The 27,885-nt window shown below is 38.7% G+C and overlaps 1 protein-coding gene across 1 annotated transcript; it reads left to right on the top strand.

The window, feature by feature from the left end:
- Positions 1 to 485: 485 nt before the first annotated feature.
- On the top strand, positions 486 to 27,356 carry OMA1 (OMA1 zinc metallopeptidase). Its single transcript, XM_083357736.1, has 8 exons — positions 486 to 982; positions 2,517 to 2,745; positions 6,139 to 6,312; positions 6,418 to 6,525; positions 7,213 to 7,341; positions 12,606 to 12,680; positions 15,202 to 15,351; positions 26,665 to 27,356. Exons 1-8 carry the CDS (start codon positions 492 to 494, stop codon positions 26,872 to 26,874), a joined length of 1,566 nt encoding a protein of 521 aa, XP_083213862.1. The 5' UTR covers positions 486 to 491; the 3' UTR covers positions 26,875 to 27,356.
- The last annotated feature ends 529 nt before the right edge of the window (positions 27,357 to 27,885 follow it).

The following is a 27,885-nucleotide window of genomic DNA, read 5'->3' as shown; positions in this document are numbered from 1 at the left end:
TTTCTAGGAATAAACCCTGGGTCTGGTCCTTCTCTTTTCATACTTCTTGTTTGTTTGTTTGTTTTATTTATACTTTTCATACTTCTTGTTTGTTCGTGTTTTATTTATTTGTTTGTTTAATTTGTATGGATGCCCATCTCAGCAAGTGACTGATTTGAATTAAGCCTTGTATTAAGCTATGTGTCCAAATGGTGGAATTCTGGCTTAATGTTGACTTATAAAAAGTGTAGATTTAGTTTGTCAAATTATTATTTGGAAACTAGTTAAAAATTAAGCAGTGGACTTTTATTTCCTGTCTTCATAAACAAGATTTATGATTGTCCAAAGCCATGCAGTGTTTTATCATGTAGCACTCAGGGTAGGTCTGTCAATTTTACATGAATTAATTGATTTGTTTTCCCTATTTGTATCACATGCTTATAAATTCATTCTTTTGTAACATTACATTTTGATTATCTTCATTTAGATATCAAAACTCGAACGGCAGAGAGATGGCTTTCATTGGTGGCTCAAGAAACTGTATTTTAATTCAGTTGGCATCTTCAATTAATTGGGGAAAATGCATTAATCCTTATACATTTTCCAGTAAAACTTTAAATGGAGCCCAGCATCAATTGACAAAGTGCCAAGCATGGAATAAAAAGAACAGCATTAGATTTTATTTGTGGAATGGCAATTCCAGAAACTGTGGAAACATCATGAATAGAACTTATAGATGGCTTCCAGATCCTAAAGATGTAGAAATATGTAGAAGTAGATGCAGCTATTTTAGAAGGCCTTGTATTCTCACTCAGCAAAAGGCAAGGAGAAAAGATGTATTATTTGGAGCTAATGTGCCTCAGAAATTACAAGATGTTGCTACTCAGAACATCCAAATCTTCAGATGCTTTCATGGATCATCCATACTGAAAGCTGCTCCAGCTCCACTCTTACTGATGATCTTGAAACCAGTGCAGAAGCTTTTTGCTATCATCCTTGGGAGGTAACTAATCAATATTGTCCTTCTCAAAGAGAATGTAACAGTCTTTCTTTAAAAAAGTAGGCATAATTTCTTGTAAATTTTGTGGGGTGTTTACAAAGGAGCAGTTTTGATAAAAGCTTATAGAATGCAAGAAAATATTGAGTTTCTTGTAGCTCTTTTAAAGTTACTGATGTAGCTCATCATATGGTAGCATTTTCGTCTTGGGTAAAAAGCAGAAGAAAACAGCCTGCTGCATTCCACTTTTTAAGCTAAAGAGAGCACTACACCACCTCCTTAACCTTGTTCAGTGCCCATTTGAACTTACAACAGCACTGAAAATACAACCAGTCCTTGAAGTTGAGACCTCCCTCTATTCATGGGATTGTGATTTGGGCATTGGCAACTGCTGCATATGACTGACAGTCGCAGAGTGGCATGGTTACGTGATTGGCATTTGCAGCCTTCATAGCCAGCTTCTGATAAGCAAAGTCAATGAAGTAGGAAGGAAGTCATAAGTTGTAGCTATGTGCACCTAACCACCGCACCACTTAATGACAGAGTTGCCGGCCCCTACTGTGAAGGTAAGTGTATAGGAATCTAGTGTTTGTACTCTAGCAAAAGTAACAGACTAGTTCTCTGGCACTTTCCCAGTCAGTGATATGGACAGTGTCTCGTGGCCCAGGAGGCAGATAAATGCTAGTATAGAAGCTGAAAGGAATGAAAGGATTTATGCTTCTCACTCAGTGCTACTTGGGATCAGTCAGTTGTTGGGTCTACATCAGTCATACGTAGCATCTTGATTGCTAGGAATTTGAGATATAAAATGAGTTCCCAGTTTGTTCTGTAGAATCCAACTTGGATTTCCAGAAATTCGAGCCAGTTTCTTCACTTGGTTTTATACTGTGGGAGTTTCTGTCATGCATTGAATATGGTGCCTTATTTGTTAGTTTGGAGAAAAATACATAGAAATACTACATGTACATTCTAAATATTTAAAATTCCAACCAGTTTGTGGCTTAAATATAGATTATTCTACTTTTGATAATTGGTATGTCTTGCAGACTCTAGGATTACATCTTGCATTAAACCGTAGTGTGGCTTGTTTAATTGACTCAAGGTTCAGTGCAAACCTTAAATTGTTTATTTAGTTGGATATGTTTAAATCATAGTTAAGTATGAAATAAACACTTATTTTACTAGTGCAAATTACACAAGAAAATGTTTCTTCGTATTACAGGTAAGTAGTTGAAGTGGCTAAATGCGTCTGAATCTTTTATTACAAATAATTTCCTTAAAATATGATAAAATAAATATTTATTATTTTACAGAGACTCAAGGATTTTACCAATTTGTAAAGCTTGTTTTGCAGTTCTTAGGTGGAATTGGCAGGATATTGATTTATTGATTAAGAAACAATTGTACTTTATTATTATTATTTTTTACTTTGACTTCATAACAGCCAAGTTAGTTGCAAACCTCTCATCTGGATATAATCTGTACCCAAGATTATATACTATATCAGTTGCTTGAAAATTGTAATATTTGTGTCTTCTAGGAGCATAAGAAAATGGTGGCATGCACTTCCTCCAAACAAGAAGGAGTTATTTAAAGAAGCTGTGAGAAGAAATAAATGGAAGATAGCCCTTGGAATTTCTAGCTTTGGAGTTGTATTTATCCTTTTTTATTTTACGCATTTGGAGGAGACACCGATAACTGGACGCACTCGGCTTGTAGTATTTCACAAGGATCAGTTTGCAGAGATGACGGAAATTGAGTATAACATGGTAGGTAATTACTGAGGTAAACAAAGCCTTTGTTTCTTGTTTTTTTAAATGGCCTTTTTTTTGTCAAAGTGCTATAATGTATGAAGTACATTGAGTTCATCCCTTTATTGTGGTATTCTGACTTAGTGATTTGCCTGTAGCCGTTACAATTTATAATCTCATAGACATTGTTATATTACAACAGCTATTCTCTCCCATTACTTGTTACCTTCTGGGAGGGGACTTCGTGGTATCCAAAGCAGAGCATCCAGATTCAGTCACAGTTTTGTTCCATACAATATCAGCCTTGTGAACTCTCAAGCTTCTGCTTTCCGCTATGTGTTCAAGATGGGCAGTGATTAATATTTATATGTATTTATATGTATTTATATGTAAGGCTGTAGTTATATATGTATGTATGTATATAGTATGTCTATATGTGTGTTATGTATGTGTACAGTTTTGAAAGCAGGCAACAGAATTTCATTTTTAATGTGTGCCAGTGTGCCCACAGTAAAGGATGACAATAAACGTTATCTATCTATCATTATTGCTGACTAGAAATAATGATAATTCTTTAATGTCCGAAAAGACATATGCCCCTTTTCTAGAGAAAATATATCTTTGCAGATATCCGATTGGATATCAAAATAAGGGTTGGTAGAAATTAAGGGTATTCTTTTGCTAGTATCTCTGCCCTTCTTGGCTTGTGAAAGTGGCCCAGGGTGTGTCGTGTGGGTGGGTCTAGCAGTGGTGAATTCTTTCAGTGGGGGAAGGCTGTTCCTTTGCATCTTAAGAAGGTTTTGGTGCACCCCCTCCTTAAAAAGCCATCACTGGACCCCCATGATGCTGGACAAACTTTCATCCTGTATCCATCCTCCCCTTTTTGACGAAGGCGATTGAGAAGGTGGTTATGCAGCAACTTCAGAGGACTTGGGTGATTTATCTGCATTTTTTCCCCAGTCAGAATTTAGAGCTGTGTATAGTATGGAAGCAGCATTGCTTGTGCTTTTGGGTGATCTGTGGCATGGGTGGGATGGTGACTTTGTGTCCATCGTTGCCTTACTTGATTGCCTGGTGGCTTTCAATACCATCAACCCTGGGTTCCTAGACCTACTCAGAGATTGGGGGTGGGTGGCTTGGTGTTATTCTGGTTCACCTCTTTTCTGCAGGGTTGGTTCCAGTCAATGATGGTTGCAGAGGAGAGATTCCGCCCTCAGTGTCTGCTGTGTGGGATGCCACAGGGGTCAGTGCTCTTCCCTCTCCAATTTAACATCTACATGAGTTTCCTGGATGAGCTTATCCATCACCAGGCAGAGGTATCATCAGTATGCTGATGACACTCGGTTGGCTTGATACTGATGAATAAAAATAAGTTCAATATCTGCAAAAAGTGTATGTAGACCTCTGCGAATCAGCTCTGGTTTAATTTTGATGGTGATTCCAAGAGGGTATATGATTCAGATATGTGGTTTGTTGGTGAACTTTCTTGATTTCAGCTACCTTGAAAAAAAAGTTCATCATAGACTATAAAACCCTGGTTTTTTTGAAATAGAATGCTGTGAAAATAGCAGGATTCACCAACCCTTCTGAACAAACTTTGTTATGTAACCTTGACATTTTAAAATATGCACCTTGTACCTGTTGTGAGGCAGAGATAGCAAAGATAGCAGAAAGACAGCATAGCAGCAGCCACGTTCTCCAGCAAAGGGCGTAATTTACGCTAAACCAATGCAGAAATCATCCTGCACAGAAACTGTTGGGGGGGGGGGAAAGCTCTTCTGGGACACCTAGCTTAATATAAGATACACTCCTGTCTTGGCCTTGTGGGTGGGTGTTTTGCTCTCTCCGATCACTGGGTTTTCAAAATGCCAGGGAAGTTGGTGTGGCTGTTTGACAAGTTTGAGCCACTCCTAAGGAAGATTTCTTCATCTCTGGCTTCAGTGGAATGTCAGACTGGGCCGGGTATACTGACAGACTTTGGCCTTTCCTGGGCAAGACTTAGAAGAAAAACCTCTGACTTGAGTCAGGAAATTGTAGTGTTGCTGCCTCTGATTACTAAGCTTCATAAGGTGCCAGGAGCATTGGCAAGGTTGGCTGCTACATTTCTAGCAAAACCTGGTTATGTCAGGATTGTGGCTTGCCTCATATGTTAAGTAGTTAGCTCTCCGGAACTGTTGCCTCTGGATCTCAGTACAATGGTGAGATACAATGCCACAAAGATACGCAGGGCAGGGGAAAAAGTAACCCCGGTAATTTTGTCTCCGTCTGTTCATTTACCTTGGTTTACACTCAGTTACTGTCCAGAGGCTTAAACTTGACTGATCAAAAAGAATTTAAAAGTAAGGTTTGATCCAAGAGTGTACTGGATAGGTCAAAATGCTGAAAGCTGAACTGAACTTCCTGTTGTGGAAGCAGCACAGCTTCTTGTTGTTTGGGGAGAAATTGTTACATGATACCCTTGAGGCAAGACACCATTTTTTATGTGTTGCAGAAGTCAAAGGGTATAGGAGGTAGTTGGAAGAAAAGTATTATTTGCAGCAAGAATTCTCCTTTCTTCTGCTTATCTGTCTTGGTTACCCTGCAGGATCTGAGTGGCATTTATCTGCATATATGATGACTGCCTTCTGTGTGGTGAAGGCTTCAGTTGACAATAGAAGTGGAAGGAAGAGAAAATGAAGAGAATGAGAGGAACAAAGAATATTTAAAGCATCAAAGGAGAAGCTGCTTTATAATGGCACTTAAATGCAACAGTGGTTTCTGATTTTTTAGCATTTCCTGACAGGGTTTTATAATGAGAACAATTGTTCCACCTTCATTAATAAGCCAATCCAGTGGGAAGGGTATGGAGCTGAATTGTAGCTACCATAAGGGTGTATTTCCTTTTGATTTCAAAGATTGTTCATAGGTTACATTTGATGGAGATTGTGGGGAGGGGGACATGGTGTGGCTAAGTGATGTAAACAGGCATTGCAGTCTCATTAAACAAGTCCTACCCATTATCTGATACGTTGTGATGAAATCTGTTAGGGCTTCTAATCTTGGCAACTTTAAGACTTGTGGACTTCTACTGCTGTGCGGGTGGGGGAATTCCGGGAGTTGACGTCCACAAGTTGCCAAGGTTGCACATCCCTGATGTGGACACTACGCTGTAAGCTTTACTTTCTTTTACCAAGGTAAAAAAAAAAATTCCGCATAAAAGCCCTCTATTCAATTTCCTAAACTTTATCTCAGGCAGACTGTGGCACGAGGGATAGCGTTTTTCTCCTGATTAATATTCTTTCATGTGTTTATTAAGTGGCCTCCATAGATATTCATATAGAGTTGCAGCTTGAGTCATTTGAGACAATTAATCTACTGTGCTTTTTCCCCCCTTCCCTTTTCCCCACCCACCTTCTTTTTTAACTATTTCAGTGGATGCTACAATTTAAGAATAACATATTGCCAGAAAAAGACCCTCGTTACCAGGTGGTCAAGAAAGTTGTCACTCATTTAACTGAAAGCAACAAGGACATTCCAGGATTCTCTGAATTTACTTGGACTATCCATGTGGTAGAAGAGCCTAACATGAATGCATTTGCACTTCCAGTAAGTAATACCTGAAAAGATGGCGCATAATTGAGAGAGAGAGAGGGAGAGAGAAGAAAACACCTAATTGCTTTCTAAATGGTTATTTTATCCTTTTGCCTACAGAATGGACAAGTGTTTGTTTTCACTGGTTTGCTAAGTGCCGTGTCAGATGTCAATCAGCTTTCATTCATTTTGGGACATGAAATTGCTCATGTTATTCTGGGACATGCCGTAAGTTTTGTTTTGTTGTGTGTTTTTTTTAAAAGAAATGTTAACCTAAAAATTGTCCCACTAGGATAAATCTTAACTGCCATAGTGGAGACTGTCATATTTTCTGCAATGCAGTGGGATAGACTGATAATTTTGCACTAAGAAACTGGGTTAGTCTTAATCATCTAGTGATTAATCACTTACCAGGAGTTCACAATAGACAATGTGCAAAATGTTTCAAGGTTAAAACACTCGCTTTTTGAATTTGAAGCCATTGTTGAAAGTGAATTATAGGTAATATGGCTTCTAGGGAGAATATGAGAAGAGAACAAGTGTCTTCCTACTTGGTAAGCTTTCTGAATGCATTTGAGTGGCCACTGTGACATAAAATGTTCGTGTTAGATAGACTGTTGGCCTGATTCAGCAGAGATATTCTTACGTTCTTAAACTAATTGCCAGATGGTTGGTGCATGTTTCCCCCCCATCATTTTAACAAGCATTGATACGCTGAGCCTTCTGCTACATCTTTTCTTTGGGGGGGGGAGGGGTAATTTGATTGTATATTTTGGGCTGTCATTGTTAATGAGGGAAAAGTACTTTAAACATTGTCCCTGTAGTTTTATTTCAGGACTAAAATATAGGAAAAGCGAATGATGAGAGAAGAATTAAAAAGATATCTTCATTTCCCCCCCCCCCCTTTGTTTCAAGGCAGAAAAGGCAAGCCTGATGCACTTCTTGGACTTCTTCTCACTTATTCTGCTCACCATGATTTGGGCTGTCTGTCCTCAAGACAGTTTAGCTGTGATAGGTCAGTGGATCCAGAGCAGGTTTCAAGAGGTAAGTTAACAGAGTCCTGCAATGTATCTTACAGATCAGTTTGAAATCGCTTCTATCTTAAAGCTGCCAGTTCCTGTTGGAAACAAGTTGCTGCAAACAATAGATTCAAGTCTGATCCAGAGGGCTATTGCATTTTGGAATGCTGGGCGAAACTATGGATTAGCTTCTATGAATAGCTGATACCGCAAACCTCATTACTTTTCTCCGTAGGCTGGTGTGAAGAATGTGATCTTCCTGATTAAAAATTAATGAGTACGGATACTAACCAGGATCTCATCTGTGATCGCCTTCATTTTATTAGATTGGTCCTACTTTGATCCTTGGTGGATCATGAGGTTTTTCTCTAGTCTGATGCGAAACAATCCTCAGCCTGAAATGCTGTCCGTTTCACCTTTGTTTCACCCACACGTGCCCATTCTTTTGACATTGGCAGTACTGGGAATCCTTTTATCTGCTAATTGGGAGGGTGCATGCCTCACTAGATTAGTCAGTATTGGTATCCCACTTTTATTATTTTTACAAATAACTCAAGGCGGCAAACATATCCAGCATACCTTCCTCATCCTATATTCCCCACAACAACAGTCCTGTGAGGTGGGTTGGACCAAGAGAGAGTGACTGGCCTGAAGTCACCCTGCTGGCTTTCATAGCTAAGGCTGGACTAGAACTCACAGCTGACAGCTTCCTGCTTTCTAACATGGAGTCTTAACCACTAGACCAAACTGGCTCTCTTTATTGAAACAATGGACTAATTCATGAAATACATTATTATTATTATTTAACTTTCCAACTTTGGACTGTGAGAACTGGGAGGGAATGTTAGGAAATGTAGTACTCTTTTATTTTCTTTGCAAATTCTCCGAACCAAGAGCAGGTTTTTTTTAAAAAAAGGTTTTTTTAAAACTTTGTTCTAGCAGTTGCATGTACTCTACTGAGTAATGTAAGACTTTCCTAGAATCAATACTTTAAAATTCAGTTGCAGCAGTCCTCATTTGTGGTGTTAAATATTGGAAGAATGGCGTGCAGGTTGTGGTGAGCTGTCCTCTTTTATTTATGTTATTCCTTTAACCTGATCACCCAGAAATAATCCAGACCTTGGCTTCCTGTGGTTGAACGCTCCAAAGCCTACAAATGCCCCTATTTTTCCTGTAAAACTTCTTATTGCAACCTGTTCTTCCGGCCAGTCAAGAATAAAATCAGAGAAGTAGGAAAAGACAGTTCAGTTTGCCTAGCCTAAATCAGCTGAAGGAACTGTCAGGGTGATCAATGGTACTTCAGCACTGAGCTTTCTTTATAGTTCAAAAGATGCCAAGACCAGTTCTTTCCTTCTTGTTATATCTGGCAGCTTCTTTCTCTTCATGTTGCACAACTTGAAAAATTGGGGGCAGCATATATTGTTTTTTTTCCTAGAAGGAGCTACCATGGAAATCTCTAGGGCAGGGGTCTTCAAACTTGGCCCTTTTATGACTTGTAGACTTCAACTCCCAAAATTCCTCAGCCAGCATGCCTGGCTGAGGAATTCTGGGAGTTGAAGTCCACAAGTCATAAAAGGGCCAAGTTTGAAGACCCCTGCTCTAGGGTTAGGCTTGGTTTTTCCTAGTTTCTAAAGGTATCTGGGTGGGTGTGCTATTCTTACTCCTTCAAAAAAGTTTCCTGTTTGTTATACTAAGAGATTGAAGATTGGTCATTGGGGAATTCTGGGAGTAAAGTCTGTGTGTTTTAAAATGGCTGAGGTTGAGAAACACCGACTTGGACGATAGCAGCAAAATACCGTGGTTTTGTGTGTCTTTCACATTCATTTCTAGTTGAAAAGGATGATTTTAGAATCTTCTTTTCTTTTCTTTTTGCATTTCCTAGGGGCCCTTAAAGATCTTTTGAGATTAATGGGTTTGTTTATTAACTCAGATTTATATGCCACACTGGCTGAAGACTTTGAGCTATGTATGAAATCAATATATACAGTTAGTAGGGTTAAAAGACAATACAGAACCAGGGACGAAAAGCAACTAATAAAGATAACTGACATCAGAATTATACAGTTCATATTCAGGTCATCTTGCCTTGATATTGCTTTGTAGTAGCTTATTACTGTTTTCTGTGTTGTAGTAGTTTTTTTTTTACCTTTCTATTTTAAATTGTATGAATGTATTTTTTTTATTTCCTGTGGGTATAGATATATATAAATACATAAATAAAGCCTCTTCTCACATTCCACAGATAACTGGGAAAGCCATGGCTAGTGGCTTGGTTATTTTCCATGCCATTATAATATGTTTATGTTTAGGTAAATGATTACTTTATATTTGCTCTTTACAAACAATTATAAGATAAAAGTAGATTTGGTCAGGGATTGGTCTTGGATAATTAGGATAGATTTTTGTTTATTACTTATACCTGCAAAATGGAACCAGTAACTTCTACCGTACAAGTCGTCCTCTACTTACAGCCATTTAGTCACTGTTCAAAGTTACAGCTGTACTGAAAAAAGTAACTTATACAGCCCTAGTGGCATCTCCATACCCCTGTGATCAAAATTTGGATGCTTGGCAACCGGCATGCATTTACAATGGTTGCAGTGTTGTCGCTTTTGTGGCTGATCGCTTTTGTGACCTTCCCAGTCCACTTCTGACAAGCAAAATGAATGCGGGAACTGTATGATTAATTGGACAACTGCGGGGAGTAACTTAACCCTAGCAAAAAAGGTTGTAAAATTGGGTGTGAATTATTTAACAACTGCCTTGCTTAGCAATGGAAATTCTGGTCCCAGTTATTGTTGTAAGTCGAGGACTACCTATAAAAGGTATAAACAAAAGATAATGCATTTATGTATTTAAATTGCATTTGGTAAATTGTGATATGCTACTTTTTTAAAATCTAGAAATACATTCCCAATGTAACACACATGGGTGTCAGCTCCTCTGGTACCTGTCATTCTTATCTCTCTCGATTGTGTGTGTCTGTGTGTGTGTTTCTGTGCATACTTCTGAATTATTTTTGACAGTTCTGGTGATTGGATTAGATCCTGCAGTTTTCTTGGAAAGATTTTAGGAGTGTTTTGAGATTGCCTGCTTCCTAGGGCTGAGAGAGAATGGCTGGCTTCAGGCCCAAGGGCAGGACTAAAGTCTGCTGAGTCATAGTGATGCCATAACTACTACTACACCAAACTGGTTCTGATTTTTTTTTGGATTTTAATTTATAGAATGCACAAGACAGTAGTGTGCAGCAAGGAAAAATGGCAGCATTTAGCATTTCCTACGTTTCCAGCAAGGGTTTTGATCCCCACCGAGGATCTTATTACATTCCCTCATCACCATCTTCTTAAACTACTGAACAAGCTCTACATGCAGCTGCTTTTAAAGATTACCTGAAAGCTACAGTTAGTGCAAAAGCTAGCAGACTAGAGGCTTGTTGGCTGTTGCCCACGATCCTTATTAACATCTGATTTAAACTGTAGATTTTCATCTATGTTGCTCTTTAAAGCTTGGCTGTAAAATTTTATACAGAATGTCTGGTATTCCTGACAATGGGATTAGAAACAGCTGGTTCTTCCCCATTTTGGGGAGGCTGAGCGGGCCAAAGCCCAGAAGCAGTTCATCTGGTAGAATAGGCTTTCTGGAGTGACCTCCATTGGGGAATCAATTAGCACTGGCATCTGCCTTTCAGAAGAAATTGAAGATGGGTGTTTGGGAAGTGATGCCGCCTGTTTATGGTTAGCAGAGTTGTGGTTTTTGTGTTTTATTTCTGTATTTTATATATATATATATATATATATATATATATATATATATATATATATATATATATATATATATATATATATATATATATGTAGATCTAGAGTCTCGGGTTTCTTCCCACGTACCTTTCATCTTCAGAAAGTTGTGGCGACGTTTCGACGAAATCCCATCCGTCATCATAAGGCCGGAGTGTTCCTCCTTTTTTAAACTGCCGGGGGGGGGGGAGAGGAACAAACAAAAAGAGGAACAAACAGCCACATGCTTCTCCCAGAAGAAGGAAGCTAAAGCCTGAGGATGACGGATGGGATTCCGTCGAAACGTTGCGCCTACACCTTTAGTTCTACGCGGGGAAAAACCCGAAAAACCAAGGATCCACATACAGGCACCCGCGAAAACCTATATATATGAAGATGAAAGGAACGCGGGAAGAAACCCGAGACTCTAGATCTACACATACAGACACCCGCGAGAATCTACGAATATATATATATATATATATATATATATATATATATATATATATATATATATAGTGTTTTAATTGGTTATTGTGGGATGCGGTGGCTCAGTGGGTTAGGATGCTGAGCTTGTCGATCAGATGGTCGGCAGTTTGGCGGGTCGAATCCCGAGTGCCGCGTAACAGAGTGAGCCCCTGTTACTCATCCCAGCTTCTGCCAACCTAGCAGTTCGAAAGCACGTAAAAATGCAAGTAGAAAAATAGGGACCACTACGGTGGGAAGGTAACAGCGTTCCGTGCACATTTGCCGTCTAGTCATGCCGGCCACATGACCACGGAGACGTCCTTGGACAAGCGCTGGCTCTTCGGCTTTGAAACGGAGATCAGCACTGGCCCCTAGAGTTGGAAATGACTAGCACACATGTGCGGGGGAACCTTTACCTTTACCTTTAATTGGTTATTTATTTATATTCCACCTTGGCAAGTATGTCCGTAACACACCTTCCTTTTCCTGTTTTCCCATGTGAGGTGGGTTGGGCTGAGAGAGAATTGCTGGCCCAAAGTCGCCCATCTGCCTTTCATGGCTAAGGTGGGATTTGAACTCATAGTTTCCTGCTTTCTACCCTGATGCTTTAACCACTGGGCCAAATGTAAGCTACCAAGAGTCTGGATTTCAGTGGGGTATATTTCAATAAACAAACAATAAATCTATACTCCTGAGTATTCTTATAAAGTAAGAACTGTAGAGAGTCCAGTGCTTTGTTTGGAAGAAAACCAGACATAAGTAAGCCATGTCTTTTCCAGATCTTCTTAATCCAGGAAATGAAGCATTTGATTTAAAGAAGTGCCGATAGACCCATCCTGCTCACCATGTGTGCTCCAAAACTTTTCCCCCCTTTAAAAATTCTACTCACTATTAAGCTCTATTTCTGTTACTAAACAAATGCACCCTTGCATTTAGCAGAAATTCAATGAGGATAATTTTCAGGTAGCCTTTGATAAGAAACTGATTTATTTCAGAAAGTAGCAAGTGTAAACACTGGGGTACTTTTGTTCTTCTTTCATTCTAGTTACTTTTTGATATGCCATACAACAGGACTTTAGAAGCTGAAGCTGACAAGGTTGGACTTCGGTTTGCTGCTAAGGTAAGAATTGCCTTTCTTAAAAACATGTTAAAGTTTCAGTTGAATTAATTCTCAGTAGATGGTGTAGCTGACAAATAGCTTCCCCCTTTAGCTGTGATGTCTTTTCATCTTTAGTTTTAGTCTCGGGATTATTTTCTTCCACCAACATTCATTTCTTAATACACTATGCACTTATAATCTACATGTGACATGCATATTATTAAATACCATCACTGCCACCTAGTGATAATAAAACAGTATATATTAGGATTTTAGAATATGTGAACTGTTTGGATTGCTAAATACAAGATCATAGTTAAATATTGTTGCTGAAGTTCTAGTGCAGAGGTCTCCAACCTTTTGGGTACCAGGGACCGGTTCTGTGGAGAGAGGTTTTTCCACGGACCGGCGGGTGTGTGGTTTTGTGTGCTGCCTGCATCCCGTGGATGTGGCTTTGCTTTTTTGTGAGGACTGGTTGGCATGCCACGACCCGGTACTGGTCCATGGACCAGGGGTTGGGGACCCCTAGTACATGTTAATTAACAGCAATATCAATAACTTTCCTTTATATTTGTGGACCAGAATTCTTCAAATTCCTTTCCAGGATATTATTGTTTATAAAATGATGAATAAATTTCAATGGTTTCTATACAAAAATCACACTGTCACTACTTTATTATGATAATATTCATTCCTTTCAGTAAAGGGAAGATGGGGTAAGTAAAATAGTCTTTATTATTTGATCACTGACCAGTACTAGAAAAGATGGGAGTAAACAGTGAAACCCAAATAGCTATCTTCTTTCAATCCATAACATTTATTAAACAATAGAACATAACACATTCCTACACCCCACATGTTCTCCACTGCTTTTCATACATGCACTGTGGTGCTGACATGAAAATCCAAACTTGTTTTTGTTGCCAAGAGAGTTGTATGAAAACAGGTGCTAGGCAACTGTAGCATGCTTTACCATACCAGATTCATACCCTTACATTATAAAACAGCTTTTTACAATGAGTCGCACATATAAGTAGTATATGAATATTTAATTACACACTTATTTATTTAATGTATTAAATTGATTTATATGGCCACCCATTTCACAAATTCAATTTTTCACTAAAAGCGAAGGGAAAAAAAACTTAATAGTGGTCACAGAAGATAAATCCAAAAAAACCCCCCAATTATTAAAGATCTCTCAATGGGCATTTAATCTCTTGACCCTGAGCCCTGGAGCACATCTAGATCTTCAGGCTTTATGAAAAGCCAGAAAGCTCAGAGCCAGTCTGATCCTGGGGTTTATATAGTTTTCCATTTAGTGGAGTCAGTGAGGCTACAAATATTTGTTAAATAAAACCATTTATTTCTGTAGTATTTTCTTCAGTACCTCCTGTATTTGTAAAGATTATTTTAAAAGCCTTGTTTTTATTGTTTGCACGTTGGTCTAGCAATTTCTTTCATGTGTATTTGTGTGTGTGTTTGTTTGTGCACGCACACACATTTGTTTTGCTGATAATGGTCCATATCTTAGTTTAGGTGGTTTTGTTTCTTTTTGCAGAACTGGTATTTCCTTTTCCTATATTTGCATGTGAGTCAGTTGTTAAATACGATGGCTTCCCCTTGTCACCCCCCCAAAAATTTTCAAGCATTCAACAGCAATTAATTTTGCAAATTACTTGATTTGTTTCTTGTAATCAGCTGGTATTTGATATTACAGTATTGGCATCTGTTAATACTTCTGCTGTTTCCTTGTAACAAGCTTCAATGTAGGTAGCCTTATTCTGTTGTTTTTGTGCTGCTCTACAGGTTTAATCATGTTTTGTTTCAATTCTTTTTTAGTTAAGAGTGCCTGATTTGGGAATAAAACAATTCAATAGTTATGCTGGATTTTTTTTATTTTCTTATTATTATTATTCCATTCACTTCTAAAGTAAGGAGGTCCTCCAATTACTTTGATTTCATAATAAGGTATGTCTCAGTTCTTGCAATAAAAATAGTTCAGGAGTATTCCTGTGCTTTCTTTCTCTTGCTACTTGTTTGCTGACAGCAACTTCCTACTGTCACAGTGCAGTGCCTAATGAAGATTGTGACTTCAGAAAAACATTGAATCTAGTTTATCAAGGCTATAAATTATCTCAATGTTTGAGCCAGTCATCAGGCTACAAACTGGGAAATCATGAGTTCTAGACCTATCTTAGGTACAGCTAAGCCAGTCACTCTCTCTCAGCCCTATGAAAGAGGCAGTGGCAAACCACTTCTGAAAATCTTGCCAAGAAAACTTTAGGGACTAGTCTTGGTAGTCACCAGGAGTCAAGACTGAGTCAAAGGCACTTTCCCAAAAACCTAATGACTTACTGTATCTTGTGAGTTTCAGCATGCTGAAGTCTTAGGAAATTCCCATAGAAACCTATATGATTAATAGATAACTTTTCTTTGTGTCAAGAGAGCATCCAGTGATATTTACAGGATTTCTAATTTGTTGTGTGAGGTGTTTCTGAGAATGCCTTTACTAAGCAGTTTTTTTGCATATATTTTCTAGGCTTGTATGGACGTAAGAGCCAGTTCTGTCTTCTGGCAGCAAATGGAACTGGCTAAGACTCTGCAAAATGAACCCCAATTACCAGAATGGCTTTCTACACACCCATCACACGAGAATCGAGCTGAACAATTAGACAGACTGATACCAGAGGTCAGTCACCCTTTGTAAACCTTGTGTGCTCTGTCTTATTTGTTAATCACAGAGAGTTTCACCCCACATGAAATAACTTAGAAATGAGATAATGAGGGTGTCCCCTCTCTTTAAAGTGTTGCTGATAAATATAAATAATGTGTTTTACAATCTGCCAGCAATGATGCTTTACTTTGTCTTTCCCTTTTTTCCTAAACAAAATTGTCACCAGGTTGCATGCTGTCAATTTGCACTGTGTTTTACAATCCATGCATAGATACTTCAAAATAATAATAAAATAAACAGTACAGAAATTGGCTAGTGTAGAGAAAACCTGAGATGACAGGGGTTGCTTTTTATAATTGACTTTCCATTCCCCCACCCCCCCAGTCAGATGTTCTGTCGTAAGAATACTAAGTGGATGGATACATGTATGATCTATTTATTATTCTGTCTCATTCATTTGTTTAGTCCCCTAGCCATTGGGTATTGAAAAGTTTGTGTTACTCTACTCCTCCATGTTAACTGCAAAACAGTTGTTAAAGTGAGTTTTGCTCCATTTCACAACCTTTCTTGCCACATTTTTTTAAGGGTTTCACTTCTGTAGTTGAGTTAGTAACATGGTTGCTAAGTGAATCTGGCTTTTCCATTGGCTTTGCTTGTCAGAAGGTTGCAAAAGGTGATCACATGACCCTGGGGCACTGCAACTGTCATAAATATGAACCAGTTTGTCAAGTGTCCAAATTTTGATCACGTGACCGGGGAATGCTTCAGTGGTTGTAAGTATGAAAAATGGTCATAAGTTATTTTTTCAGTGCCATTGTAACTTCGAACAATAACTCAATGAATGGTTGTAAGTTGAGAGCTACCTGTATGTGGAATTCATGTAATTGATATCAGTGGAGCCTCTCATCTAGTAACACATAAAACTTTTTCTCAGTATAAATAACTAGTGGTGCAAAGTTAATGAAATGGAGACTGATAGACTCCCCAAGTTATGCCTACTAGAGCAAATAAAACTACAATCACAAATCTCCTGGATCACCAAACTAACAAATTTTGTAAGAAGCTGTGGCCTTCCCGTCTCTTGCATAACAGGAGAATAATCCAAAAAAAGAGTTGCCCAAAGAGTTAAGGATATAGAAGCACAAACTGATATAGCTATCCTTAGTAAGGTGGGTAACCTGAAATGACTGAGTAAATACAAACGTACTTTTCAAGTAGACAGTTATTTGAAATTACAACTCCCAAAACATCTTAGGGAGATATTTACGAGAGTGAGATTCGAACAGCTTGATACAGTGGTCAGATATGGGAGATTTCATGCTATACCCTACAATGAGCGTCTTTGCATTTGCAGAGTGGCAGAGGTAGAAGACCTGGCTCACATCCTATTTGACTGTTGCCTGTATAAGAGGGTGAGAGACAGGTATCTTGGTCTATATACCAAACGAATGACCCATTGGGATCCCCATATCAAAATAACTTACCTTATGTCCCGCCAGAACTTGAAAATAACATTTAACGTAGCACAGTACTTAAACAAAATGGTTCAGTTGAGATCTGCATATGTGGGACTGATTGGGGTAGATTGCAAGGGCGACTCCGAAATATAATTTTATCATATTTTATCTATATCTTAAATTATCGTACACTATTACAATTTCATTTTAGATTGTATTTTATTACTATTTCATTTTAAATCGTATTTTATTCTAATTCCATTTTAAATTGTATTTTATCAAATTGCATTTTAAATTGCTTTTATCAAATTTTAGTAACAATTTGTTGCTGGAACTTTGCACCTTGATATGGCCCAAGGGCTAATCAATAAAGACTTATTATTAATATTATTCTCAGTATAATGAAGTATATAGAAATATGCATCATTTCTCTATTACTTGTGGATTTGCTGGACACATGGAATATAAATTATGCTTGTATTTAATAAGTGTACAGAAACATAACAATTCTGCTGAGTTAAATATCATCTAGACCAGAGAATGAAGGCAGCCAACAGGAAGCCTGTGGGAAATTCACAGTTAGAGGAAGCCTAAGTAGAGTTTTATGTTGTAGCCTAAGGCAGAAATCCTCAGCTTCGTGGATCAGTGGCACATTTGGAATTTTGAGAGGTTATTTTGTGGGCATTGGACTGCCATAGTGGCGGATAGATGTCCTTCAATAAAATTGTGGTGGCGGTGGACATGTCCAACCTTGGTCTTTCTTTCTTTCTTTCTTTCTTTCTTTCTTTCTTTCTTTCTTTCTTTCTTTCTTTCTTTCTTTCTTTCTTTCTTTCTTTCTTTCTTTCTTTCTTTCTTTCCTTCCTTCCTTCCTTCCTTCCTTCCTTCCTTCCTCTCCTCCTCCTCCTCCTCCTCCTCCTCCTCCTTCTTCTTCTTCTTTTCTCTCTCTCTCTCTCTCTCTCTCTCTCTCTCTCTCTCTCTCTCTCTCTCTCTCTCTTTCACACATAGGAAGCATGGAGCTTAGACTGCATCAAAGGAGAGATTTCTGAACATATTAGAACTGAAGGACACCATACTGGGACCTTTTGCAGTTATTCATTAGGCGAGATTCACACTAAGCAAGATCAAATGACCAAATTAATCTTCATGTTAATCTCTGATATTTGCCACATTGTTATCTTGCAATTTTAAAGCTTCCATGTCCAAAGAGGCCACATACTGGAGGATCTGGGCAATGTGAACTGATAAGAACAACATATGTGCTTCCTTCAGTATGTTGATGGTGAGATCCCCAACATACTGTGGAGGATTCTTCCACCCTCCCATATACATATATAAGGGACAGTGAAGTAGATAATGAATCAGATTTTCAGTTGAAGAAAATAGCATTAATGTTACAAATACTTTTGCATCCTTCAGAACAGGTAGTCCTCAACTTCAAACAAATGGGGACTGCAGTTTGGATCGCTAAGCAAGGAATTCGTTAAGTGAGTCATCACATGACCAGACCCGATTTTATATCCATTTTACCATGGTTGTTAGGTTAATCAAATGGTTGTTAAGTGAATCTGGCTTTCCCCAATTGACTTTGCTTGTTGGAATTTAGCCGGGAAGGTCACAAATGGTGACCACTGCAAGATGTTGCAACTGTCATAAATGCAAGCCAGTTTCCAAGCACTGAATTGTGATCATGTGACCATAGAGGTTTTGTGACAGTCTGAATTTCCAGGACAGGCTGTAAGTCACTTTTTTCGAGGCCATCGTAGATTCGAACCATCATTAGATAAATGACCATAAACTGAGGACTACCTGTTGCTCATATTCAGAAGCAAATTGCCATGGTCTGGTACTTGTCCATGGACCAGTGATTGGGGATCCCTGCTGTATAGGGCAGACATGTCAAACACAAGGCCCGGGGGCCAGATCCGGCCCGTGAAGCCATCCTGGAAACAGTGAGGAAATGGCCCCCACTGCCGTGGCCCTGGCCCAGAGACCCTCCTTCTGCCAGAGGCCCTCAGATCTGTCCCACTCCTGCCCAGGCCCCAATAGGCACCCTTGATGCGAACGATGTAGAGCTGGCCATGCCCACCCAGTAGGCCATACGCACTTTAGCCACGCCCACCCAGTAGGCCACACCCACCCAGGCCACACCCACCCGGCCCCCTGAGGGCAACCGTAATGCTGATGCAGCCCTTAATGAAATTGAGTTTGACACCCTTGATATAGGGTATCTCAAGTATGATCATAGGATATTACATAAAAACATGACATAAAACAGTATGATATTGACATTTTTTAAAAAAAAATCCTATTAAGCCTAGACAAAGAATTTGCTGCAAATGGAGTTGATGATTTCAACAAACTATCCATCACATTCATGTGATCCCTTCCCAGGACAGTTGTTGCCATCTCAGACTCCATCAGTAAAGTTGAGATACTGTATTTTGTCCAAGTTTCAGCACTGTGCATACATGTTTGCACTGAATAAAATTTGTCATTGAAATGCCTTTTCCCTGAGTTTAGTTACTGTTTTCCTTTCTTCTCTTCCTCCTTCTCTTCTGATCTTCAGTGTTATTTTTTATTTAACTGTTCTAAATAATCAGCTCCAAATAATTTATGAATAAGTTAAAATATTTGTTAATTTCTCTGTTTGGATCATGTAAATTTGTAGTCTCCACAACTCTCAAATTATTGGGAATATTGAAGAAGATCTTTAAGTCTACATTTCTGATCTGTAGCTGGAAATTTAAGCATTTAAGCATTCAGTTCTGTCCCCTCTCTCCAGTTTTCGTCTACAAACTAGCTGAAAATTTGAATGAATCCTACTGTATAATTCCTGCATCTCTATTCAGAAATCATTCAACTGAACTTAATTAAGTTAATGCTAACTGCTAAAGTTTAATTGTTAGTTTCAAAAAGGAGGGATTTTCATATTTTTACTAATCAAATGTCAACCTATACAGCTGTGATTGTGGGTCATTTCCATTACTGTACTTCACATATATATTTTTTTCTTTTGAAGCAACCCCACATACCTTAATGCTAGAGAATACTTCCTGAAATGGAAAGAGTGATATGGTTACATTCATGTTTTTCTGTTTTGTGACCATAATGCATATTAAAATATATTGCTATATTCTTATTGAAAGATGGCATTGTTATTTTACAGATCTAACCCTCCACTTAATGTCATAGTGTTAGAAATGAGAGGAATCTTGATGCAGTAAATCATGAATACTACTTTCCATGAGTATAACCAAATGCTTACTTACATTGAGAAACTAAGAACTCATTCTCGCTTCTAATCTGCTGAGACTGGAAGATGACAATTTTTTAAAACACAGGCACATTTATTTAAGGAAAAGCTATTACTTTTGTAGCAAGAAGTGGAAGGAGATTTTCAATTTAGCATGGAAAAAGAAATCCTTGAGGAGAGATCTGAAATACAGAATTGGCTTGAAGAGATTTAAGATAAGCAAGTCAGAAGGGAAATTTAACACTTGGATGATCGAAGATAGATGGAGAAAAGTATTCTGGGAATGTATAATTTAGGATACCGTGTAGGCTGCCGATCTGTGAATATTTGTGTAAGCAGATGATAAGCAGACAAACTTGTGTGGAGACCATAAATTATTTTTTAAACGGTGTCATTGGTTCCAAAACTGGGATTATTTCTACTTGACATATTGAAACTGAGGCCGGGGTTAGCACTGTAATTCAGGAGACTATATATATATATTGTTTAAAATTTATTTTACTTGATTATAAAATTGTAAGGTTTGCAAAAACAAAAATGGTATTTACAAACCTTTGAAGTCCTGTTCCTTGGGGATAATTTGCAGCCTGGCCTTTTTAACGGTAATCATACTTCCAGTAACCTGAACTCTTAAGTAATACAGTGGATGTTGTTTTCTGTATACATAATGCAGGTGGCATCTGCTTTGGGGATGCAACCAGAAGTTGGCAGAAAGTACAGTGTATACTTATATACGTAAGGGATGTGGCGTAAAGAGGCTGTCATAAAATAGGGCACCTAATATATATAATAAGGGACGCGGTGGCTCAGTGGGTTAGGACGCTGAACTTGTCGATCAGAAGGTCGGCAGTTTGGCGGGTCAAATCCCGAGTGCCGCGTAACAGAGTGAGTGCCTGTTACTCATCCCAGCTTCTGCCAACCTAGCAGTTCGAAAGCACGTAAATATGCAAGTAGAAAAATAGGGACCACTACGGTGGGAAGGTAACAGCGTTCCATGCGCCTTTAGCGTCTAGTCATGCCGGCCACATGACCATGGAGATGTCCTCGGACAAGCGCTGGCTCTTTGGCTTTGAAACGGAGATGAGCACCGGCCCCTAGAGTTGGAAATGACTAGCACGCATGTGCGGGGGAACCTTTTCCTTTAAGATATATATATACATAATCTGTGTGGACATTTCCTATTAGACAAGACACAGCTAAAGCTTCCATCGGCATAATTTATCTTTTAACTTTTAGACCATCTTCAAATACCACAACTTTTGTGAAGTTAATAATCCCAACTTGTATACATTTGTGATGCTATGCCAGATTGGGGGTGGGGAGAACTACTAACCTGTAAGAAATATCAGTCCGACCAGTAATGCTAACTGCAGGCTCAGGAAAGTTCTAGAAGTTTCAGGTAAATCGTGTTGTTCTGTCTTTGTGCGTCTCTGATCACATTAAATGTCGTGCGGACTTTACGCTGAGCCATAATGTGGAATGTTCACAAGGGCAGAATTGAAATAATAATTCTCAGTTCATCATTTTTAATAGCTGTCGCACGCTATCAAACAATATAGACTGCTTGTGCTCTCTAGGTATGTGTCAAGAAAGTGTTTCTAACATTGAACACACATTTAAGGGGTCTCTGCCTTGCAAGAAAGGAGCAACTGCTGGGCTTTAAACTGTACTTCTGAGGACTGATGCTTCTTTTCCTGGCAAGAGTTCCTGTGTCTTGAAAGAGCCTTTATGAGCAGAAATAAACGAAGACACTATTTCCCAACATGGGATCTTCATCTTTTCTTCTGTTTTTGACTGTTGAAAGCTTAGTAATTTCTAATTGAGTAGTTATCCCTTCCAGACCTCTCTTATAGATCTGTTATGCCCCACAGCCCAAATGAAGTTGAAACATGGACAGCGTATCTTTCACCTAGTAAGCCCATGCCTTCTTGTCTGCCAAAGAATAAATAATATTTAAAAATGCTAAATAACAATGAACGAACGTTGGGATGCAGTATGGATTACAGCTGATATCAGATTAAATATCAGGAGAGCGCTTTAATCACGCTGTGAATTTCTTGAGCTGTTTTAAATGGCGAAGATGGTAATGGGCCAAGATTAGGCTATTTTTCCTGCTAAGATTCAATTCAGCTAGGATTCCTTCTAAGTCAGTTCAATAAAAGGAGGATTTCCCAGGAAAGTTGAGACTGGGAATTAGATAGGGACTGTCAAGTATTGGCATTGTTTGATCTAATTAATCAAGCAAACATGCAGCTTTTTATAATTTAACACATGGAAGAAGGAAATGCATTGATAATTATATTAATACAATACTTATTCCTATCAGTCCCAGAATCTGTTTTTTTGTTTTTTTGGCTTAACCACTTTCTCCAAAATATAATGAAAACTACAAGCCAAGGTACTTGAAGTGTGCCCAAAGAAAATATAAGGCAAAACATAAATGTGTATAGTGACACTGAATATGGATTTTATTTTTTCCTTCACCCTACTGGTAAAAAGAAATGTTCAGTGAAATTTAAATATAGTGTGTTCACTTATAACAGCTAAAGATACAGAATATTGCATTACTTGTAACAACTAAAGATACACTTGGCAACTTTAAGACTGGTTGACTTCAATTCCCAGAATTCTCTAGCCAGCATGGCTGGCTCAGGAATTCTGGGGGTTGAAGTCTACACACCTTAAAGTTGCCAACTATGGAGACCCCTGCTCTAGAGCAGTTCTTACATCCCAATTCAGCTTCCTCTGTTCCTCCAGTATCCAATTGTCAATCTGCATTCAATTGCCAACTTCCAGCATTCAATTTGCAATAGAATTTTCTATAAGGCTCCCATTTTCCAGTGTTCTCTTTATTCACACTGATAACTTAGCCAATACTTTAAAACAAACAAAAGGCCCAACAGCTAGTTGTATGTCCTGTGATAGAGATATAAAGCTAAGTATCATCAGCATATTGATGATACCTCACCCTGAACTGTTGTATTGCCTTGTTGTTGTTGTTGTTAGTTGCGAAGTCGTGTCTGACCCATCGCGACCCCATGGAGAAAGTTCCTCCAGGCCTTCCTGTCTTCTACCATCTTCTGGAGTCCATTTAAGCTCACGCCTACTGCTTCAGTGACTCTATCCAGCCACCTCATTCTCTGTCGTCCCCTTCTTCTCTTGCCCTCAACCTTTCCCAGCATGAGGCTCTTCTCCAGTGAGTCCTTCCTTCTCATTAGGTGGCCAAAATATTTGAATTTCAACTTCAGGATCTGGCCTTCTAAAGAGCAGTCAGGACTGACCGGTTTGATCGCCTTGCAGTCCAAGGGACTCGCAGGAGTCTCCTCCAGCACCATAGCTCAAAGGCCTCAATTCTTTGGCGCTCAGCCTTTCTTATGTATTGCCTCATGTAAATATTAAACGGGAGAGGAAAGAGAACTGAGCTTTGGACACCCCATAAAGTAGGGGCTACAGTCTGATCTCTTCCCTCCTCCTGACATCAACACTGACTGGAACTGACCACAGAAGGAGGAGGAAAATCCACACAACCCAATGTCACCCAGCCCCAACTCCCAAAGCAGGTCCAGAAGGATACAATGATGGTATCGAAGACTGCTGAGAGGTCAAGAATAATGAGGATGGTTGGACCATCCTACTTCCACCAGAGGTCATCTAAGAGCGTGATCTCAGTCCCATAACCCTACCTGAACCCTGACTGAAAAAGATCCAGACAACCTAGTTTGCTCTAAGTTGAATTGTAATTATTGCATTTACAGCTCTCCCGTTATTTCTGCCTGCCCTGTAAGATCCAATAGGATGGGCAAACCCCATCCATTAATCAGTGTATCTGAAGAGCTCTCAAAAGCAGGCCTTCTTTCTCATGGTGCCTGTCTTCTAGAAGAGCATCTTCCCGAGATGCTATTGCTCTGGCTCTGCAAGTCTTTAGACATACAAACCTGGCTTTCCCCCCTAAGCTCTAGGATAAATGGTTGGTGTGCTCATTTGATCTGTATGGTTATAATATGTGTTTTCCTCATTACAAGCTATTCGTTGTTGTTGGTTATTTTGTGGTTATTCCTGTTGCTGTTTTAGCTATTGCATTGATTTTAACTGTGTTCCACCCAGCATTGCTTTGAGTTGGGGCAGACGTATACATCAAAATAATAAATTAATGCTGTATAACTTCATATGTTTTCTACTTGCTTTGGTGAAAGAAATGGGGCTAGCTGAACAACAAACAAGGAATTAGCACTAGTTAATGCTGGAAGAAGGTAAGTTGTTGTTAAGGGGCAGATAACACAGCTTTCCCTTTAACGTTAGCAGGCTTTCAAAATGAAATTAGCATCAATTGAAGGGTGTAAATGATGGATGATTTCCCTTGTTTAAATCCGGGGAAAAAATCCTTCTCCTGGAGGGGCTCTTTATGTGGGGAGAAATTAGCGCTTTTAGAACAGACATATCAAACTTGCAACGTCATGTGACGTTGCACAATGTATCGGGACAGTTTTGCCATTGCTGGCAATGTGGTGGGCGCGGCTTTCACATGACACGTCCGGCCTGTGGGCCGGCAGTTTGACACCCTTTCTTTAGAATGAAGTGTTGGACGTCTCAGAAAAGGGAGGGACTAAGTTTGACCAAGAGACTCAAAGTACAGGAAATCCATTCGTTTAGTGACCTTCGAAATTACAACAGTGCTGAAAAAAGTGTCTTATGATCAGTTTTCACACCTATGTCTATTGCAGGATCAGTGGTCACGTGATCAAAATTTGGGCACTTGGTAATTGGCATGTATGTATATTTAGGATAGTTGCAATGTTCAAAGGTCCCGTGGTCACTATTAATAACCTTCCCAGCCGGCTTCCGACAAGCAAAATTGAACGAGGGAACAACTGCAGTGATTCACTTAGCAACTGTGGCAAAAAAGTCATAAAATGAGGCACAACTCAATTGGCAACTGCCTTGCTTAATAATGTAAATTTGGGGCCCAGTTGTGGTCGTAGGTCGAGGACTACCGATTATTCTGCCTTTATGGCGCTAGGGATCAATCAGTCTGAAGAATTGCTTTGGCAGGCTTTCCAGGTTCTGCCACAGTATCCTATTTGCGATAAAGTTCATTCCAGAAATCCAAGCGATCCTTGTTTCCTAAGTTTGGCTGCCTTCTGGGGTTTGAAGCTGTTGGAAACATTTGGAAGGAAAGGTGTCAAACTTCTCCCTATGCCATATTCATTATTTTCCTAATTTAACTCTGGGAACGTCTAAATAGCGAGTATGCATTAAAATTTGCAGACAGATTTCATGATTAATTATTCTGCTCTGTTGAAGCAAATTGCATAAGATTCTGTCCATACTTCAAAAAAAAAAGTCTTTCATTTCCTTGTACTGACACAGGAACACGTTTGGGAATGATGGAAATGGGGCAGCACAGCAGAACCTTACCCTTTTTTTCAACATTGAACAGATGGGATTTGTAAATGTGGAAAAATGTATTTTCCCCGACCTAAGACTTTATTTCCACATGCAGATACATCCAAGCAGCCATTTTTTTTAAATTGAAGACCAAAATACACTATTGAGGAAGCGTAATTGGACTAAATGGAATTTTATTCCAAATGAAGAACAATAGATCTCACCGATATTTGTTTCCATGTATCTATACAGGGGTATTTCTGTTGTGGCAATGCACCATAGGTCAAACTAAAACCCAGTAGCAGGTTTTAAACTGCTTTGTGGTCCACAACATTATTGGCACTAAATAAAATAAAATATCCTGCAGAAGGCATTCCCTCGGTGAGTCTAAATTTTCAGTGCCAGCAATAAATCTTCATACAGGAAATTGTTGCAAATATCATTTTGACTGGCCTAAAGTTTCAGAAGGTTTCATGCTGAGCATAACCCTCTATCTCTCATGCCTATAGCCTTCATCTTGTATTTAATGGATGATAAAACAGCATGAAGTATGTTTAATCAGGCCCCTCTTACCTCCTCAAAATACTACTTTAAGCTATGCTGTGTCTTTTGCGACTTTGGCTCTGTTGCCGATGTTCTGCTAATTTAGATAAATAAACTAAAGGAAGGGAAGATGAATACAATACTCTGTTTTATCAAAACAAAACAAAAACAAAACTAAAGAACAACCACCAAACAACTGCAAGATTTTTTAAAAAGCTACATTAGTATGAAAGGAGCTGAATTTCCTCTTTTTAAGAAATAACCCAAATCACTATGCTTGGCTTGAGTAATACCATTTGACATTAATGCAGTCATGCAGTGGCTTATGTTCAACAAGAGAATAGGAGAAAACACTGCCGCTGCAAATATCTGTGAAGTTATTGATCGGTAAGTGGAAATGACTGGGTCTACAGCTAGTGAATTTTTAGAAGCAATATTGAGAAGACCATGTGCAAATCAAAAAGTCACTTTGATTTTTTTTCTAAAAGTATTAATAGTGTGCAAAATAGGTGGAAGTGTTACAGCTATATTTAAAAAAAAATACTTCAGAGAAGTTTTCAATCCACGCCAACAATATTAAACTGTAAATGAGGCAAAATTGAGGTTTTTGTTGGAATTACGTATTTCTGGGGTAAATGTTGGTGATGAGCTTTTTGTTTGTGTCATAACACATCCTTTCTCTGTTTGCAGGCACTTAAAATAAGGGAAAGTTGCAACTGCCCGTCTTTGCCTGGTCAGGATCCCCGCCTTATATTCCAGCTGAGTATGCAGCAACTCTTGCAAGCATCTGAAGATCAAAAAAAGCCAAATATCACTCCTCATGGTTCTGCCCCCCCTAACATTAAACTTCCATTCATAAAAAAGGAAACAATGCCAGTAGACCATGTCACAGGAAAATAACACTCCGGATGAAAGCCAAAATATTTCTGGATACTTTTATCCAAATGCTCATCACATAATGGATCATATGCCATAGGTTTTTGCGTAAATACTAAGGACAACCTGAAGAGAACGATATGAATCATGACTATGATTTTTTCCCCCCAGTCCTAATGTAGATAAGAAACACAACGTTTGGATGGATTGGCAGAAGATGGCTTCTTATACACAGGGTTGTAATTCATCCCTCTTTGGAGTTGCCTGACTCTTTGGAGTTGCCTCCTTCATGGAACCGTGGATTCTACTTACATAATGAGATACCTAACCAAGGGCTGTTGCACCAGATACTCAAAAACAAAGAAATGATTGTCCAATTAAAAATACCTATTATTTATATCACATTATAATACCCAGCTTTATTTCCATATGAACATTCAGGGAGGATTTTCACTTCTGGCTCTGGAAAAATTAAAATCTTGCTTCTCTTTGAATGACTGTTTAAATATGGCTCCTCTTTGCATGGTGCATTTAAGTTATATTCACTAGTTCACAGTCTGTTGTAAGCTTTACACATCTTTGTTCAGCTTGTGTTGAAGTGCAAAAAAATTGCACTGCCTTGTCTCAAGAAGCAATGTGCAGTAAGCTGTACAATGAATTGGGCAGAACATCATCTAATTTGTTGACTTCATGTTGAGTTTCTCTTGCATTTCCAAAAGACAGTTGAGTGGGATAAAGTTAACCTTGTGTTACAGTATGCTTAACTGGTGACTACAAGGCTACATCCATGTTGTTTTCTTAGCGTCCATAAGGAAGTAACTTCTTGTTGCCATCTGGGATATTTTTTTAAAAAAAATTCCAATTTTTTCTCCAGCTTTGACATTTTCGCTTGGTCTCCCGTTCAGATTATAATAAAATCCAACCATGCTTAGTTTTGAGATCACTACATATTTGTAGAGCAAACCCAAAGTGTTGTGGAAATAAATGTAAATGTAGCAGAGGCTTCATACTTAAATCAACATGAGTACTGTATGA

The sequence above is a fragment of the Vipera ursinii genome (genome assembly GCF_947247035.1).
Source record: "Vipera ursinii genome assembly, chromosome: 3".
NCBI classification, from domain to species: domain Eukaryota; kingdom Metazoa; phylum Chordata; class Lepidosauria; order Squamata; family Viperidae; genus Vipera; species Vipera ursinii.
Note: the sequence above shows the minus strand (reverse complement) of the source record. Positions and strands in the feature narration are given on the sequence as shown.

What these genes read in the sequence shown, in the direction of transcription:
- OMA1 (XM_083357736.1), top strand. Translation starts at nt 492, where the DNA reads ATGGCTTTCATTGGTGGCTCAAGAAACTGTATTTTAATTCAGTTGGCA. An exon ending in TTTGCTATCATCCTTGGGAG is followed by an intron (nt 983 to 2,516) that starts GTAACTAATCAA and finishes TGTGTCTTCTAG; the next exon opens with GAGCATAAGAAAATGGTGGC. An exon ending in TCCAGAGCAGGTTTCAAGAG is followed by an intron (nt 7,342 to 12,605) that starts GTAAGTTAACAG and finishes CTTTCATTCTAG; the next exon opens with TTACTTTTTGATATGCCATA.